The sequence below is a fragment of the Mercenaria mercenaria genome, chromosome 18, assembly GCF_021730395.1.
Source record: "Mercenaria mercenaria strain notata chromosome 18, MADL_Memer_1, whole genome shotgun sequence".
Classification (NCBI taxonomy): domain Eukaryota; kingdom Metazoa; phylum Mollusca; class Bivalvia; order Venerida; family Veneridae; genus Mercenaria; species Mercenaria mercenaria.
Genome location: NC_069378.1, coordinates 40,581,698 through 40,600,111, shown reverse-complemented (window position 1 = coordinate 40,600,111; position 18,414 = coordinate 40,581,698). Strand labels below are relative to the sequence as shown.

Below are 18,414 nucleotides of genomic sequence, written 5' to 3'. Positions count from 1 at the left end.
CAAGAACGTTTGACTCTTATAGACAATGTATGTGGACTGGTAAATCCCTGTTTTATTTCCTCATTCTTTTATGTAATAGCAATAATTTAGAATTCCATTTTATTTTTACTTCAATTCAAAGAACTACTAGAGGCCATTTCTGAAATTATCTGTAGAATGTTGTAAAGACTGGGATAAAATTAGGATTCTGTGTAGGTTAATTTTTTTTGAGGGTCCAATTGTTTATTTATTAGCAAGTGATAAGAAATAGATTAACTGGTTATTAATCTGACATGGTTGTAAACCCTGTGTAAAGGCATTCTCTCTGCAGTGTCGTGAGAATGTTTACCTGTTTCAGATCACGTGATAGGGCTATTGATACGGGATAAGTATTGAGTATAGGGATAAGTTCTATATACATTTTTCCTATTTTCCTAAAAAGCTATCTTTTGAAATAATAAAAATCTTATGCAATTTTCAGCTCCTAATTCCTTTATGTAAGCCTTTCATTAACTTTTATATCTAAAATATCTTTTTTTTTTCATTGTCACATTTCAATAACTTCTTCTACCAGCTGCAAAATCCAAAAGCGTATCAAATATAGTCGCCGGTTTACTAATAAAGTTTGTCCGCATATGCCGACTTTGCTGCTGTCAACGGGCGAGGAAGGCCAACATCTGGAGTGTGCAAGGATACTACCAAGTTAATGAAAATTCCCTTGAATTTTTAATAAATGTACTACGCATTTAGGTATTCAAAATAGTATTACACTTTCTAAATATATCAAGAAACTAAACGATTATTCACTTGTCATCTTCAGATTTTCATACCTGTATAAGCTATTTTCGCCATGTATTGTTACATATTTTGAAATTAACGGTCCTTGAAGGACACTTTTTAGCAACAAGAGTTCTGTAAACGGGGTAATAGGTTTCATAATAAGATTTGAAACAGGTTAAGTTGCCGAGGTATAGAGTAGTTAGGTTTTTGTGCATTGTTAGATACTTAAGTTAGTTTGTTGACTTTCTGGTAATAAACACTTCATCACAGGAGGAGGGTTTGTGTAGGTGGTGGGGATGTAATGTGGCAGTGGGTAAGGAGTTTGGGATTTAATACGGCAGCAGTGGTGGAATACTAAGAAATTGAAGTGGGGTTTAGGAATGACGTGGCTTATTGTATGCGTATGTGTGTGCGCGTGTGCGTAGCATTGCTGAACAGAAATGTATGGAATTAAATCGAGTTTTGGTCAATTTTCATAAATTAAGTACACAGGCGTACACGTTTTATCTAGCCATATGATGAAATTTGATATGCTGATTTTCCTTATTTAACCACTCCTTCTACCACATGACATATTCTGTTCCTAAAAAACGTTAATTTCTGAAACGAAGCTTTCACCTAGCTTAGTTTACTTATATAATAATATATAAGCTTTCGGACTTGCCAATGATTATAATTACAGTCTTCGATTGATTAGAGCCAAGAATAAATTCCTTCAGCGAATATGACATCATTAAAATTGATGATTTTTAATTTACATTAGAACTTTATTACTATATAATATTAAAATTGATGATTTTTAATTTACGTTAGAATTATATTACTATACAATATGTGTCATTTAATATGTTTAATCTTAATGTAATTTTTGAGTATATAAAATTTAGAGAATGAAAACAAATCTTTCAATCTGTTAAACGACACAAAAATAAGGTAACAGCAGGGAGTATTGAAAAATAAACTAATTAATGTTTTGAATATTTTATGCATGAAAAAGTCATAAAGCATGCTGTGATACTTAGTATGTCATATTGAAATACATTAGGCGTTGTTGATGAAGCCAAGCCTTCCTTTATTAGTACATGAATAATTGAAACAGTTTGGAAATGTTTTGAACAAAATGTGGGCGCTGGCTCCGAATTACCTACCCCTCAGCAATGTTCAGGGGCTTACCCTTACAATGTTCTTCTGGTCAGATAGGTCTGTGTCTGTATCTAAATAGGATAAATGTGGCGGCCGTAGTGGCTGCCTCGGTATGTAGAGTGTATTTGAACGAGATTCGCATACAGGGTGTGCTAGATAAATCTTGTATAACAATGATATCCATGTGCCAACCTTTTAATGAGCCAATCCTTGAAGGGGCAACTACAGTTTTCCTCCTCAACAGTTGGACTCTAAATCCAACACAAATATCAATCTTTACGTAAATACTCCTCTATGTCATTAATAATATATGTACGTAGTAAGGTTTCAATAATTCATCTACCCTACGTTTCCCAGAGGTTAAAATTTAGCTTAGTAATTCTATAGAATTTCCTCTCGTAGGTTCAAACACTACTGGAACTTATTTTTACACTTTTCATCTGCTTTTTCTTTGTACACGTCTTAAATATTACTGTAATTGCTTTTGAGCATGTCTATCGAAATCTTTTCTTCTTTACAAATGAAGTATAATAAGCATATTTCATTAATACCAGGATTGTAAAAATAAGAAATTGCCGAGTTTGAGTTCTTTTACATTTTTCATAAAAACCCTAGATTGCAAACTTGTACTTTGTTTACCAAGAGATAGCACACAGTTTTAACAATAATAATAGATACTGTCTTGAATTAAAATTGTATTTGTGATGCTTTATCATTTAGATTTTTATTTTTATGTTGACGTCACATTTCTGTATAAACCACAGTTCCAGCATTAAACAATTAAACTACATATACCTTCATTTACATATACCTCCATTACAGGAAACTGCCGATTCGCCGTAAAACCCAACTCACTCACTCATTACAGGAAAAAATTTGATTTGTACATATTTGATTACATCATGTAATGAAAAGGCAAACGTATTAAAGTAAGACACTTCCCTGTTCATGAACAAACAGTACTTTTGAAACTACTATCTATGTTTCCACATTTCAGTACGCTACACACATTATACAATGTAGACAGGTCTACATTTTTCAGTAACACCTACGTATTGTATAAAAACAACAAGAGTTAGTTATGCACAATTAAATCAACATAAACTGTATGAAGCTTGGAAGGCAGCAAGCCATACACTACAATGAAAAGAAATACGCTGGTTTACTGGACGAGCAACACAGAAAAAGAGAGGGGACGGTCCTTGGTAATTACTGCATAGGTATAGAACTGCTAGAGCTAAAGTAGTAAAATCATGCAGAACTGTGAAACAAATTGACAAAAGAAATAATGGTATTGTTCAGCCAGCAGACAAGTGGAGGCAGAAACTTAAAAAAATCTTGAAACAAAGAATGCAGTCGTGAAGAAAAATTATCTGCGAAAAGCTGGCAGGTAGAAATGAAACTTAAAAGGTAAGAATGTTCACTGGAGATTGAATCGGTGCACAAACACCCAATCATCAACACTGACAAGCTAGGTTCTGAAGACCAGTCAATATGAAATAAAGGTCTGGTAATAGAGCATTTGACAATTCTTATGACAGAATTAATGAAATAAAACCATTCGACCGATATATAATAGCAACCGACAAAAGCATTTGATGTCGGTAATCCACGAAACAGTGAACCAGTCCTACGTCTTGAACAGTTGTAAAACACAACATATATTTGCGATCGGTTTGCGCGAAAACTTAACTATTATCGCCATCAAGAAAAACCTATCAATAAATTATAGAAATCACACATTAGTTTATATTCGTCAATAATTTATTGCACTGGGAACTACTAGGGTATAACGTTACAATAATTGCAGCCAAGCCTTTTTGTTTGTTTAATTGTTTCAATTATTCACACTTTCATGGAAATGCAATTGTGACTGGAATTATCTGCTAGCATTCAAAATAAGCCGACACGACTTCCGTATGTAGATTAATATTTAAAAACATATAAACAGCAATCAGATGTTACAGATAGAATAAAGGTGTTTTATGGAGGTTTTTGCCTACTTACTCCATTCCTTGTTTACATTCCAAACAAACGGTTATTCCCACATGTCTGGAGTATGAAGGTGAATTTCTTTGCTATACATTCTAGTGGTATACAAACAATAAATACACCCATTTGATACAACAGATACCCTCAACCTACGTTTCCACTAATGTCAAACACAGTTCTGTGGCTAGTATATAAAGTCACCTAAACTTTAATTAAGTCGTTTTAAGTTAAAATTTCAAACAGTCGGAATGCATTTAATAGTAGTTTGTATGAAATATTTCAAAGGATCAATTAATTTAAGACATCAATTCGTTTATAGCTTTGCAAATTGTCTTCTTCTTTCTTAAAAGCAAAATAAATGTTTAAGATTTAAGTCAGAATATAATTGCAGACAAGACATTGCGAAACCATATTTGAATCATAGCGTATAAAAAAGGAAATATATATGGTTATTTAATTCCATTTTTCTCTTATGCCTATGTTTCATTAGTATTATAACGATTGTCCACTTCTGAGTTACATGTTTCGTTTCAGGTATATTTGTAGCAGTGGTAGGTGGTGCCTCCATCGAAAGACAAGCTAGTAAAACACCGCCTTGTTTTCTAAACGACGACGATTCCCCTGCTGTTAATCTGGCCTATGAAACGTCTTTACCATCTGTCATCGAAGGAATACGCTCTTTAAGCTCTCACATTGAATCACGTTTACGAGAAGTAAGTAAAGCACAGTTAAACGTAATATCTTCTCTGAATGTTAAATGTTGTAAATCTGACGAAGCCCCTGAAATATAAAAAGGCTTACTTAAAGCGTCTGAAATTTGACAAGCATTTCACTATTTCTGGTATAATATAAAAGTCCGTAAATATTCTCAAATATCGAGGAAAACGATGTCAGGTCCATCTCAAAATTTATCTTTGTCGCGATTTTTCTCGTAACTTTTCGCATACCTATATGCCGGTTAAATTATATTCACAATGAAGGACACAAATTATCTCTGCAAAAGAAATGTGACTTTGCTCTATGGATTCCTTAAGATAAATTTAATTTATAAATCATTTTAAAATGACTAATATTTAACTTACATTTTTTGACCCTCAGTAGTAACCATTGCAAGAAACAGTAAAACGTTAGTAGCATGAAACATGATATAACATGTTTTCAATGCGACTGATGCAGTCTTAAAACTATGTAAAACTTGTTTTGATCATCCAGAAACCTTATCTGCGTTTTCCATAGATATTTAAATGTTAAGCAAAAAATTAAATTCACGCAAAGAACGGAAAATTTATGATTAAATTGAATTATGTTAAATGTCTGACGCATTTTAGTTTATTATACCTCACATAAATATCCAATGCAAATTTCCCATTAGTTTAACTTGAAATATATATCATATTCCCCAGTAATTTTTTATCTCATGCGCAAAATCGTTATTTTCAGTTTCTGCGCATGCGATATGATACATAATTTCATATCACCTGCGCAAAAGCGCTATTTTGTTTTTCTGCGCATGTGATATTATTTTTTCATATCTCCCGTTGAGTAATTGATACTTTTGCTCTGAGTAAAAGACTGAGACGTTAACTTTTCAGAAGATGTGCTTTTATAATTTAGGATTAAATTTCTTTCATTTGTGAACCCGGCCGATTTTTCTTTTATTAATGATTTGTTCTACGTGCCAAAAATTTCGAAAACAACTTTTTATCAAATATTGAATCGAAACTATTTCCATGAGATTGGAAATGATCTAACTAAGAAAATAAGTGCTCACACATATATGTTTCGTTTAGAAATAATAAAGTTATCGCCGTTTTTCGAATGTTACTGTTAGCGATTTCAGCAGCGTCACAATGTTGAAATGATAATGCGCATAATTTAACATAGGATTCAGCGATATGCAAACGTGTCGACTAAATCTACAAAAATGTCTTATTACACAGAAGAGTTGCCATCCGAGTGCTAACAAGTAAGCACTCCTTAATTCAGTCTCCATTATTTGGTAATTCATTTTTAACGTTAGATAAATCATTTAAAACATTATGTTGATTTTACAGTAAATGTTTTGACCTTTAATGTCATTTCGGTATAATAAAATAAATATTGCATTCCTGAGAGGGTGATATGAAAAATGTTCACCCCTCGAAATATGAATATAGACCTCGGCTGGCGCCTCGGTCGATATTCATATATCTCGTGGTGAACATTTTTCATATCGCCCTCTCAGGAATGCAATATTTATATAATATATTTCTCGACAATAAAAGCATGTACTGTCTACGTGATATAATATATTTTACAGATCAATGTACTTAACTTTGATCAAGTCTACATTAGTAAATTGCAAAAAGGCTTATCCTTATTCTTCCTGCTATGTTATTTTTGATGTTTCTGATATAGAAATGAAGAACCGGTCAGTTATGTAAAATGTACGTCATTGTAATACCTAATACAACTTCAACTCATTTAATACAATCGCGGAAGCTAAATCTTGTTTCGTTCGCAAAAATAATATCAGCGTTTCAGCGTTATGCGTAATAGCCGTCATAGGGACTAACAAGTAGTTATTAATATTGAGACGGACCAGTAATATGAAAAGAAAAGGACATAAAAATAGAAGATAACTTTATTTAAATCCCTGATTTTAAGTAGTAAAGTTCTATTTTCTGTTAAAGGAGATTATGTACTTACGGCCATTTTGTATGCTTGAATGTACTTGTCTGCTTTAACTAGCGAACAAGCTTTCTAATTTTAATGATTATGTAATAAGAACTGCAAAAGGAGGTATTAATACATATACCTTTTTATTCAGATGGAACAAACATATTGTACAGAAAGTGGCAGTTTTATGGAGTTTTCAATGAACATTTTTGCAGACGATGAAACATTCTTACATGAAGTAAGTACTTAAAAAGTCGTCTTGATCTATATGCTTTATGGCTGTTTTACAATTTTAAGAACAGTACTTCCTATATATAAGGAATAATGTTTTTAAACAGAACATTAATTATCCGTGCATATTTCATCATGTTTTTTATTATCGATGGAAAGTTTTGGACTATATTCTAACAGGTTTCTTTGCCTCACTTTGAATTTAACGTATTACTATTGATTGTCATTATTTTTTATTCATATATTTGAATAATTCAATGCCGAAGCAAAGTTATACATTATCGAGTGATTTGCATTCAAAATATATTTACAATTAACTTCATCTTTAAAATTACAATTGAATTGAAATAAAAACATTTATCGAGAAACTTTCCGTAAAAGATCGCAGTACACTATTGCAGGTACAAAATATTTCTTTTACGTTTTGATTTTCACTTGTTACACCCAAGTTTTATATTGTAATCTTATATTTTTTTGCATTTTTTTAGTTTATTTCCAATCAATCGTCATTTCTAGAGACGATGGAGGAACATTACCACAGGCTCAATTTACTCGCCAATTACTTGGAACAATTAAGGAAAACGGCCAATGACGATGCGTCTAACAAGTCTTTAGCATCGATTCAGAATAGTATATATGACGTCATGTGTTCTATGAAAATTATACTGCGATCGGAAAATCAAGATCCTATCGCTGTTGTTCCAGGAGGAAACTTGTCTGAAATCTTCATACTTAGCCACCAAGACAATACAAGATGCGAGCAGCAGATTTTGGAATATATCACTATGCATGATAGTAACAGAGTTGCGAGGTATCTCGCGCCAATGTACGCTGCAGTTATTGACTATCTTACATGACGTCCTAAACATTAATATTTGTGGCTATTCTGCATGATGAAAATTTTAAAAGTGGTAGTAAAACGAGATGATGGAACGTCCATAACATTTTTTCATCAACTTGACAGTACACATTTACTATGTTCATACCTAAATCGTTATATTTCACTAAATGACTAAGGATTGTTACAGCGTACCTCTGATATTTTTCAGTGTTTTATGGAAAGAATAAATGCCTTTAGAGCGCCCCATCTGTTTGTTCTACAGTGTCTGTTGTTCTGGAAAATTTAATAAACTACATTCAACTTGTCTTAGGAAAAGAATATAATTAGTCTTTCTCTGTTCTTGTCTACTTTAAATCAATAATACATAATAAAAGTTAAAAGTTCTTCTCTCCTCATGGTATTTGAAAATACGTATTTGACACAAGTATGCATTATGCAAACATTGATGTTCGTATTATTTTTACATCCATAATTTCTTTCAAATATCATTTCATAAGAAAATGATACACTGTTCAAAATTCGCTTCCAAACTCTTCAGGGGGGAATGAAAAACACATTTTCTTCTAAATAAATACTTGGTTACAATAGAAATGCAACAATAACGGACAATGAGATAACTTTACAATGATAATTTATAATAAATTAAAAGAAACATCAGAAATAAACGATTTATCTTTAAAATGAGAAATATAACAGTTTCGTGCTGAACATTAGCTCTAGTCAAAAAGGTTAAATGAGCCGCGACATGAGGAAACCAGCATAGTGGCGTTGCGACCAGCATGGATCCAGAGCAGCGCAGCCTGGTCAGGATCCATGCTGTTCGCTTTTAAAGCCTATTGCAATTAGAGAAACTGTTAGCGAACAGCATGGATCCTGACCAGACTGCACGGATGCGCAGGCTGGTCTGGACCCATGCTGGTCGCAAAGCCACTATGTTGGTTTTCCCATGGCGCGGCTCAAATGTATTCCAACTACCAACAACATAAACTAGTACGAAGTGAAAACAAACCTATGCCATCATGAGGTATGATTGCTTCCATATAAACTTTCAAGATAATTTTATTATTATTGATCAGGTAAATCGCACCATGTCTTTCGTGTCGAAGTTTTCGTAATTCTTCTTAATAAATTACAAAACAACCAAGGCTGTTATTTAATGTTTTCACAGTATAATGACCTGTCTTATACGTTGCATATACATTTTTGTACACTGTTTTAAATTAACTAGTTCGCAAGATCATCGAACATATTCTCAGTGAAATACCATGCATAAAAAATATGATTTAAATTTTAAAACGATTTCACGAACGGAGGATGGCATTCTGCAAATCGATCTAGTTGGTGTTACACAGACAAAGCTGTGCTGTAATTTCAATGCGGGAACAACTTTCAAAAGTCACAAAACATGGTTAAGCATAGAAAGTCGTCTCCCTTCTATAATAATTTCTTTATCTCAGAATTTTGGAAAATAAAATGTGCCTCAGTCAAACTGGGTCTGCTATTATTTTGCATGTTTGCATTCTATGCTTCCAAAGGATTTTTAAGACTATATCAACTATCACAACAGCAATCATTATGTGCCGTGTGACTGTCGTAAAATATCTCACCGTACATGAATTGTTGCTATATTTTCTGGTCCTTTAGGATCATAGAGTCCATTCAATATCTTTGAAATAGAATTCTGCTTAAGACGGTGCTAGGTGACGTGGGAGTTGTTGCACTTCCTATTACCTCTCATGAACAGACTCAATCCAACCGAATTGCTACAGTACTGTTTTGCTTTTGATCCACGTGTTATGTTACGAGGGATGTTCGAAATGAATTGCTTATTTCTATCTGGAGACTTCAAATTTCAAGTTAGCCCAAAAGGGCTCATTTCATGCCATCGAAGTACTCCCCGTGGCTAGAAATGCAAAGTTTCAGCCGATGTATCCACTTCTTGAAGGCGTCACGGTACGCTGATTTGGGCACAGTAATAAGGTACTGATGAATGGCAGATCCAAGTGCCTGTCGGGACTGATTGCGACTCCTTCACCAGAGAAGAAGATTGCATACAAAACCTTCTTTGCACTCAAAGAACGTTTGGCAATTATTGGGCGTTTGCTGTGTTTAGTGGCCCAGATCTTATTGCTAACCTTTCTGACGGGCTCAAAATAATGGACCCAGGTTTCATCACCTGTGACGACATTGGCAAACTGCTTTTTGTCATATTTTGGAAACATTTGAAGCAGCTTTTTGGCCACTTTAACCCATTGCCTCTTTTGCTCATCAGTCAACAGATGTGACACCCATCTAGCAGAAATCTTTCTGACTTTCAAATGCTTCTTCAAAATAAGGTGAACCATTGATAGTGATATGCCTACCTTTCATGCAATATCACGAACTGTAAATCTGGCATCTCCTTCAATGATTTCCTTTATTTTGGAAACGATTTCTTTACGAGATGCAGATTCTGGCCTACCTGATTTCGGTGCATTTTTGATGGACTCTACACCAGACTCAAATTTCTTTTTCCACCGCCGAACTGTGTCATAAGACACACAGGAACGTCCATAAGCAGTAGAAAGTTCAGTCATCAGCTGCTTCAAAGAACAATTAAGTTTTGAGCGAGCTTTGATGTAAGCCCGTATTTCATCTTTCTTGTCGACGCTTCTACCAACCACTTTTACTACAGTGGTCAATGATTGCGTGTATTCAAATGGCAAATTTTATGTCTTACACTTAGTCTAACATGTACATTTATACACCGTTGCGTAGGTATTGAATAACCCTATACAGGTAGGTATTGGTTTTTATCGTGCCCCACGTGGATATCGAGCTAGAGGACAATAAGCAATTCATATCGAACACTCCTCGTATTTATCAAAATACTAAGTGGCATATATCTAATTGTTATTGTTATCAATGTTTATTATTATTATTTTTGTTAACTAAGGATACGCAATGCGTACATAATGCGTAGTGATATTTTAAACTATTAATTGTTGAATAGAAAATGTGGAAACCCGCAGGTCGCAGATGTATTCGTACAACGGCGCACAAGGTTACATCGTTAGTAAGATGGCATGTTCATTTATTTACTTTATAACAGAAGGTATTATTTTTCGGCGAATGCCGTATTAAGAACGAATTCGTGACCATGCCACGTGATTTCAGTTTGCAAATCAGACTACTCGATAACGCATTATTGATAATTTATCAAAATGAACGATTTATGCAACACTCTGCCTGATTGGACGAGAGTGTCTATCTGTTTCACTCTGCTGATTGTGCTACGCTGGGTGAAATGTAGACAAAGCATTTATGCTAAATGGCGCTGTTCACAGTTTTAAAGCTAAGTTTCGCTCAGTATATTTAGCAAGAATATTGATATATCTAAAAAAATGATAAGTAAGTTTAATAAATATGGTAAAAACCTGTTCAAATATCAACATATATCAATTTACAGAAAGAGCTGAATACGGTCTGCGTATCACATGAATAAGGGTGTGATTAGAGTCTATCACGAATTCGATCTTAATACGGCATTCGCCGAAAAAACAAAATCTACTTTTTCAACCCCAGCAGAATAATTGTTTACAGAACAAAGACACTTTTCCTTTCATAACAGGAAATAGGGCTCTGCCTCATTTGGGAATCGACGCGACTTCAACTTATAATAATAATAATGATAATAATAATAACTTTATTTAAAGAAGGTAACATATAAAGATATATAACAGTGTTAGAGCATATTAAAAACCTTAAGTTTCAATGTGGCCTTCTGTAATATTAAATAAAAACAGTTCAACATACAAAAATAGATTAAAACTGATTATCTAATTATAATATACGACAGAATTAGAATGATGAACATTTAAATACAGCATTCTCTCTTGACAAACACTCCATTTAATTAGAAAAAAAATATGTATCCCATAATACTGGAAAAGAACTGTCTTATAACAACACGGAAGGACATATTTTTAATTCGATAGTAAATATCATCGGTGGGAAGTGAGCAGTTAGCAGTTTTTCCATATTTTCCATTTTTTCTAGTAAGTTTTTACTTCTTTCAAGACTTATTATGGATGTATTGTACAAAAGTGGAAATTTTTCATTTTATAAGCGATTTTTTTTTTTTTTTTTTTTTTTGCTGTTCAGAGTGATTTTACCTCTGAATCAGGAGGGGTAGAGTTAGACATCTTTAAAAATACTGAGTTACTTCCGGTAACCGCACTGGAACTGCAACCAGTGTAACTGGAACCTTGACACATTAGTTCCGCGCACATGATACTAGGAGAAAAAAAGACAACATTGTTCTGACAAGGTATAAATTACGTAATATACAGCGTTCGACACTAACGGTGTCCCGGGATCCCGAGGACACCAAAAATCCGCAAGGGATCCTAAAGTTCACAATTTCGGTGTTCCGTCGGGACTCTTGATTTTCAGATAAAATATGATTCTAAAAAAATGTAATTCCCCAGTCTTGTTCGCTCAAACATCGGTCTTTTGCTAAGCCAGGGCGTTCAGTTGACCCGGGTTTTGACCCGCGAAAATCGAGAAAAACTCGTATTTTACCCGCATAAATTACGGCACGTGCGTCGGCTTGACTCGCGGAAATTTACTTAGATGCGTTCCAAGTTCGATAGTTCTGCCCCCTGTCAATCAAAATCCCAGTGAATTTCAATATTGTTCGCCGGCACAAGCGGAAATATGGCAGTAGGCGGAGCGTCGTATGTTAATTAGCTACCGACAGATGTCAGTCACGCCACGCGCCAAATGACACGTGCTTATCTCGCGGTTTGTATTTAGTACAATATGCTTTGTCATTATCAAAGGTGTTTATTGATCAATGTTTACAACTTAATTGATAAACAATGCAGCCTTAGATTATCGTGTTTGTACCATTATTTTGTTTGCGATTACATGAGCCGGTGGGCCGTTACGGTCTATAACAAATTTATTATCATTGCCGAGGCTTTGTCTGGGCAAAACAAATTAAATAAGCAGAAATTATACGTGGTATGATGAGAAAATAAAGTTAAAACAGTTATCTTTTCAAGAACTTTAACCGTTACTTTTGTTTTTCGTATTTGTCACTCGTTTTCTAGACCGACATTTTCGAACATTTTTAACATTTCTTACAAGATTTTTCTAGTACAAACTAAAATAAAAAGCCAATAAAACGTCTGCATTTACGAAAAATATGATCACTGTTGCCAAAGCAGCTCTTATTTAGAAGAATTTGCTGATAATAAAAGCATGCAAACACTAAACCCCACCCACTTTTAGGCAATGTGCAAAATAAAACAACTAAAATATGAAATGTTTAAGAAAATCTATTATGACCAATGTACTAGTTTTAGATAAAGTCTGTGGGAGTCTGTAGGAGTTGCATTAATAAGGCCTAAAAAATCTTTGTATCTGGTAACATAAAAAATTAGGGTAGGTAGGTCGGAACATTTTTTTTTTTTAATTTTTTTTTTATACTTTTCGGAATTTTTTTTTATGTCAAAAAAATGATTACAAATAAGGGGGTTATAAGGGGGATTGAACTAGGCGGCATACATTTAGACGAACTACAACAAATGGCAGAGGAGTGCGATGGTAGTGAAGATGAGGGGGAAGAGGACTTGGACAGAAATGACATTATTCTTTTACAGCAAAAGTCATACAAGCTATTGTTGTCATTGATGTAAAATGGAAATAAAGTGGAAATAAAATACATGTAGTACTGTAAACAGTTGTGTTTGTTAGATTTTAGTTTTTTTCATGTTCTTACCACATTTTGTTATCAGGGACTCCTAATTTTCAGCAGGGATTCCTAAATTTCCCAGCAGGTATTCCTTCGGGATACCTAGCAAAAAAGTTAGTGTCGAACGCTGATATATTAATATAATATCATAACAGTTACATTATTTAATGTTATTTCATATTAAACATATTGATGTCTAGAAGTCTTATTCTGTATAATGGTATTAGACACAATAATTCTATTAATTCAGTACCAGAAGCATGATGTTGGTGTTGTATGCTGAATTGACAGAAATGGTTAATGCGCAACAGTTTAAAACTGTAACATTTTTTCAACATGAACTAACATGTTTCTTCAAAAAAAGAAGTTTTTTAATGCTGTATAGTAACAGAGCAGTAAATATGTGTACATTTTGTAATTAGGTCTTTGGCATACTGACAATCCGATGGTGATGTAATACATGATAGTTTGATTCTAATATGAACATTACATTTAACAGGTACGAATAAAGAGTGCTGCTACATATACATTTAATCTACTATTTCATATGAAAGGCTTGTTGCAGTTACAAGCGAATTCATGAATTTACGCACAGTGTATGGATTACTAGGCACGCAGAATATAACTCACTCCACTCACTCCTATGATTTTTTCAGCGTTATTAGCACAATTACACGTTGCATGGTGACATGTCCAACTACAAGATTTGGCGCTTTATATGACACGTGAAATAGTGCTTCCCCATTCTTCCGTCTACGTCTTTACATGAAAGAAATATTAGAATCGATCGAAATAGTAAACAGCCATGTTTTAATTATCCAAACAATACTAGTCAGTTACATGCTGCGTGGATAATTCACTCGGACTAGACTCGTGAAATTCTTTCGTGTAGGCCCTAAACTCTGCGTATTGTTTATATATGTTAAAATATGTTTATGTTAGATATTAGCTATATATGGTTCGCCCTCAAAATTCGGAATACAGTAGTAACATTGATTCTCTTAATTTAGTGTTTGTTGTTGCAACAGTAATAGAATAAATTATGTTGTTACTGTTATTAAAACCTAACATCTGCAAAGCTGCAAGTACTACTCCAGTGCAAACTTCCGGTTATCCGTATGTTTATACTACTTCAAACTGTATAAAGATGTTACATTCTTACTAAAAGCTTTGATATTTTTCAGCTTTGTAATTATTGACATTTCATACATTTGCAATGTTTAACTGCTGTAACTGCTGGCAGTTCTAGCAGTTAACTGCTGTAATTGCTAGCAGTTGTAGCAGTTAACTGCTGTAACTGCTGCAACTGCTAACTGCCAACTTCCTGCTGGCAAAATAAGAGGCGAAGGAAGAACGGCTACAAAAGTAGGTATGAGTTGGCAGCTACAACTGCCTGTAATAGGAAAACGTAATTAATGTAAGGCAAGCACAGATTTCAAAAAAATTAAGCGCTTTAATGCTGTGAAACATTTGAGTACTTGACTGGTAGATTCTGACCTAACTTTTGAATTTGACGAATGGCAAGCTGAAACTAGCCTCTAAAACCAATGTTAGAATATGCGGACTCTGGTCTTTAATCATACTTAAAATTAGATTCATGTTTTTGTTACACTATAATTCATAAGATATATAATTCGTGCCTCTAGTTTGTTCTAGTTGAAAAACATTTTCGCAAATTACTGAAGAATGTGACCCTGAGCATTTTTTACATTTGTGAGCGTACTGGCATGCGTATTTTGAACAGTAACCTTTATCATTAAAATCAAAACAAGGCCTTAATTTGTCACTGACCGGTGTGTGGCTGGTCATAGTAATAAGCCAGATTTCGGCATCTATAAATGACCATTTCATATTTGTATACTTAGAAAGTTTCTGCCGGAACATCCGATCATATTTACACCACCCAAAAGAGTTTTGTTTAGAAGCTGAACCTATTGTATTAACATACTGCAATAAATCTCTTGCAAGATAAGGCATTTTTTGTAACATTATGCTCATATAAACCAAAAATGCATCAGTCCACTTTTCAATTGACAAAATTTCGTTTGTTTTTGAAGGTGGCGAGCTAACTTGCAATTCACCATTGACTAATTTAATAACTTGTTTACTAGCTACATCTTTTTCTAATAATGACGAGAGTTCGATAAACTCTCCTCGCCAACATTTTTCCTTCATATTTTGACTAACATGCAAGGCAAGATCTGTACATATAGATGTCATAAAAGTTTCATTACCTGACATATGTGAATTAGCCTCCGACAGTGGTTGAGCCATGTATTGCTGGGTACTATGTGCGGGAACATTGCTAGTGGGTTGCATAACGGGCCCAGAGTTGCTAAGGTAGGGGTACACTGTTTGTTGGACATTCACAGCTGATGTAACACTTGCATCTGAAATAGTGTTTACATTGTGATCCATGCCAGATGCTGTCCCTGATTGGATAGATCTACTTGTCAAATGGTCCGATGATACATATTGACCAAAAGTGTTAATGTCCGAGTTAATTTGTTGCGTGTTCGTATTAGCATATCCGACAAATGATGCGTTTCCATGGCAACCGAAACTTTGAGAACCTGTCATTGGATTACTAGGCAACTGTGCCCATGTCGCATAGGGTACTGTTCCTGGTTGGGTACTCATCAAATGTTCCGACGATATATATTGACCGGAAGTGTAATTGCCCGGATTAGTTTGTTGTGAGATAGTATTAACATATCCGGCAGATGGTGCGTTTCCATGACATTTGAAATTCTGAGAACATGCCATTTGGTTACTAGGCAATTGTGTCGACGTTGCATACTGGAAGGTGTCACTAGGTACTGATATGACAGTCTCGGGAGTGTAAGAGTTTCCGATGTTTGAGTAACCATGTTGCATGGGATTGACTATAGAATCAGAGCTGCCTTGTAGCTGATCGCTGCATTCACGAGAATTGTTGCGTGGGATTGACTATAGAATCAGAGCTGCCTTGTAGCTGATCGCTGCATTCACGAGAATTACAAGTCCCCGATTGTAAATTGGCAGCTGTAACAGTATGCGCAGTTTGAGGTGTTCCCACCGTAGAAGCTGGGTCTGAATTAAGGCACTACTCAGCGGACTGTGGAGTAGCTGACGCTAACCTCTGTAACTCTGTGGCTACTTCTTGTCGCCGTGCATTACGCCTGGGTCTGCCAGTCACAGTTGTAATACGTTGCCTTCGTTGTCTTGGCATGCTTGAATAAAATATTTAATTTGCTAGAGGTTATGTCTATCACAAATAATTTTACAATTTAGTTTGTTAAAATATAAAATGAAATAGCTCTACCATTCTAGTTTAACGACACTAGCTAGTCTAAAAACCTGTTTTGACTCAAATTTTCAAAATTATATATTCCATGTAAATGAACCATCGTATTTTGCAAACATTTAAAATCATTTTAATATACTGTACTGTAAACATGTAAATAACAATTTTTTCAACATAATTTTAATGAGAGTTTACAAAACGTGACCTGTTTGTTCGGCTTCCCAGATAAAAAGGAGGAGCTCTGTGCGTTTCTTCTTGATGACGCAGGCTTGATGACGTAGTTATAAACCGCGTGCATGCCAACCAACAAGACCGGAGGAGTTAGCTCCCATAACATCTCCAGATAAAGACATCTATTTGGAGACAAGCTCCAAATAACTGTACTTGTTTTTAACGTTTTTAGTTACTGTTATGAGTTCACTTAATATGAAAAAGGCAAAGCCTCTGAGCGAGCGTAGCTTAAACGGCAAAGAAACTATTCACTGCTTAAAACAATTCCGAGAACCTATTCACTTGAAAAGAAACAAAAATTTAGTGTCATTATACCTGTAACAGCGAATATCATACGTTGCAAAATTTATGGAAAGCCGGTGTCACGGTGACGTCATTACCTGTTTGTGGCGTTCTTATTGCTTTATGCTTTTTTATGATATTCTATCCCATTTTCTGGCCAATGCTTGATCTTTTAAAAGAAAATCATATTTTTTTCTACCAACTGGAAATCTTTCTTGCATTATTTTTGAGTGATGGATAATATTCAGCAATCAAATGAAGTTCTGTATTCACTGCCAACAAAGCATTTCCTGTGAGCACCTGTCGTCTAGGGACACGCACTTTGTAAAATAAAAGCAAAATTGAAATTATTTCCATAACATAACTTTTTAAAAAATAAAGACACCTAATGAACATAGAGATTGTAACTCAAATATAAAATTTAAAAAAAAAACAAACAATTTTCCCGACTTTGACGGAAGTAGAACAAAATGGCGGCACCCAAAATGGCGGCGCCCAGACGAGAGGAAAATTTTTCAGCTACATCACTTTGCCCCATTCGGCACACCTTTGTTATATTCGCCTATACATTGCCGTAAGGCGAGCTACGCGCTCGCAATTGCGCTTCGCGCAATTGCTCGCGAGCTACGCTCGCTATTACCTCAAATATAGATCTGAAGAATCAAATATAGATCTGAAGAACAGGTAGAAGATACAAATGCCAACAATAAATTGTATAGATCTAGTTTCTTAGTTCAATGCAAAATTAAATCTTTATTCAGGTATTGGACACCTGTAAGCTAATTAGTTTTTAGTTTAGTTTTGAATTCCTCTTTCACTGATTTTGTAAACGGTTTGTAAACAGACGTGAATAAAATTTGTTTAAACAAGAAAAAATTGAATGATTTCAAAATACAGAACTTAAAATAACTGAAATGTCATGTTTGAATGGTGATATGATAAATTTTCAACCGGTATTTTTACAAACGGGTCGATAATGTAAGTCGGATATAACTTTACATTAGCGTTTTTTAATCCTATTCTTCACGGCTACTAAACGCTAGCGCCACCACCAAATTGTGGTGATAAGGAAAAGAGCTGTCGACATTTCCGTGGTGCAGCTATCGCCCGTTTCTGCTTGTAAACACGGGAGTAAAATTTGTATTTTATCTTATATTTTTATTGATAGAACTTTTTTCGAAAATCGGAGAATGTAGTTCCGTGTAACAACACTTTTACTACAGGTTGGCTGTGATTTCATTAAAATAATAT

The 18,414-nt window shown here is 34.4% G+C and overlaps 1 protein-coding gene across 1 annotated transcript; it reads right to left on the bottom strand.

The window, feature by feature from the left end:
- Positions 1–1,730: 1,730 nt before the first annotated feature.
- On the bottom strand, positions 1,731–16,899 carry LOC123538953 (uncharacterized). Its single transcript, XM_045323381.2, has 3 exons — positions 16,856–16,899; positions 15,599–16,576; positions 1,731–4,674 (listed from the first exon to the last, which is right to left on the bottom strand). The coding sequence occupies exons 2-3, from the start codon at positions 16,239–16,241 to the stop codon at positions 4,583–4,585; spliced, it is 735 nt and encodes a 244-aa protein (XP_045179316.2). The 5' UTR covers positions 16,242–16,576; positions 16,856–16,899; the 3' UTR covers positions 1,731–4,582.
- Positions 16,900–18,414: the final 1,515 nt, after the last annotated feature.

What these genes read in the sequence shown, in the direction of transcription:
- LOC123538953 (XM_045323381.2), bottom strand. Translation starts at nt 16,241, where the DNA reads ATGCAACATGGTTACTCAAACATCGGAAACTCTTACACTCCCGAGACT. An exon ending in GGCTAATTCACATATGTCAG is followed by an intron (nt 4,675 to 15,598) that starts GTAATGAAACTT and finishes TTTATATTTCAG; the next exon opens with GGGCTTCGTCAGATTTACAA.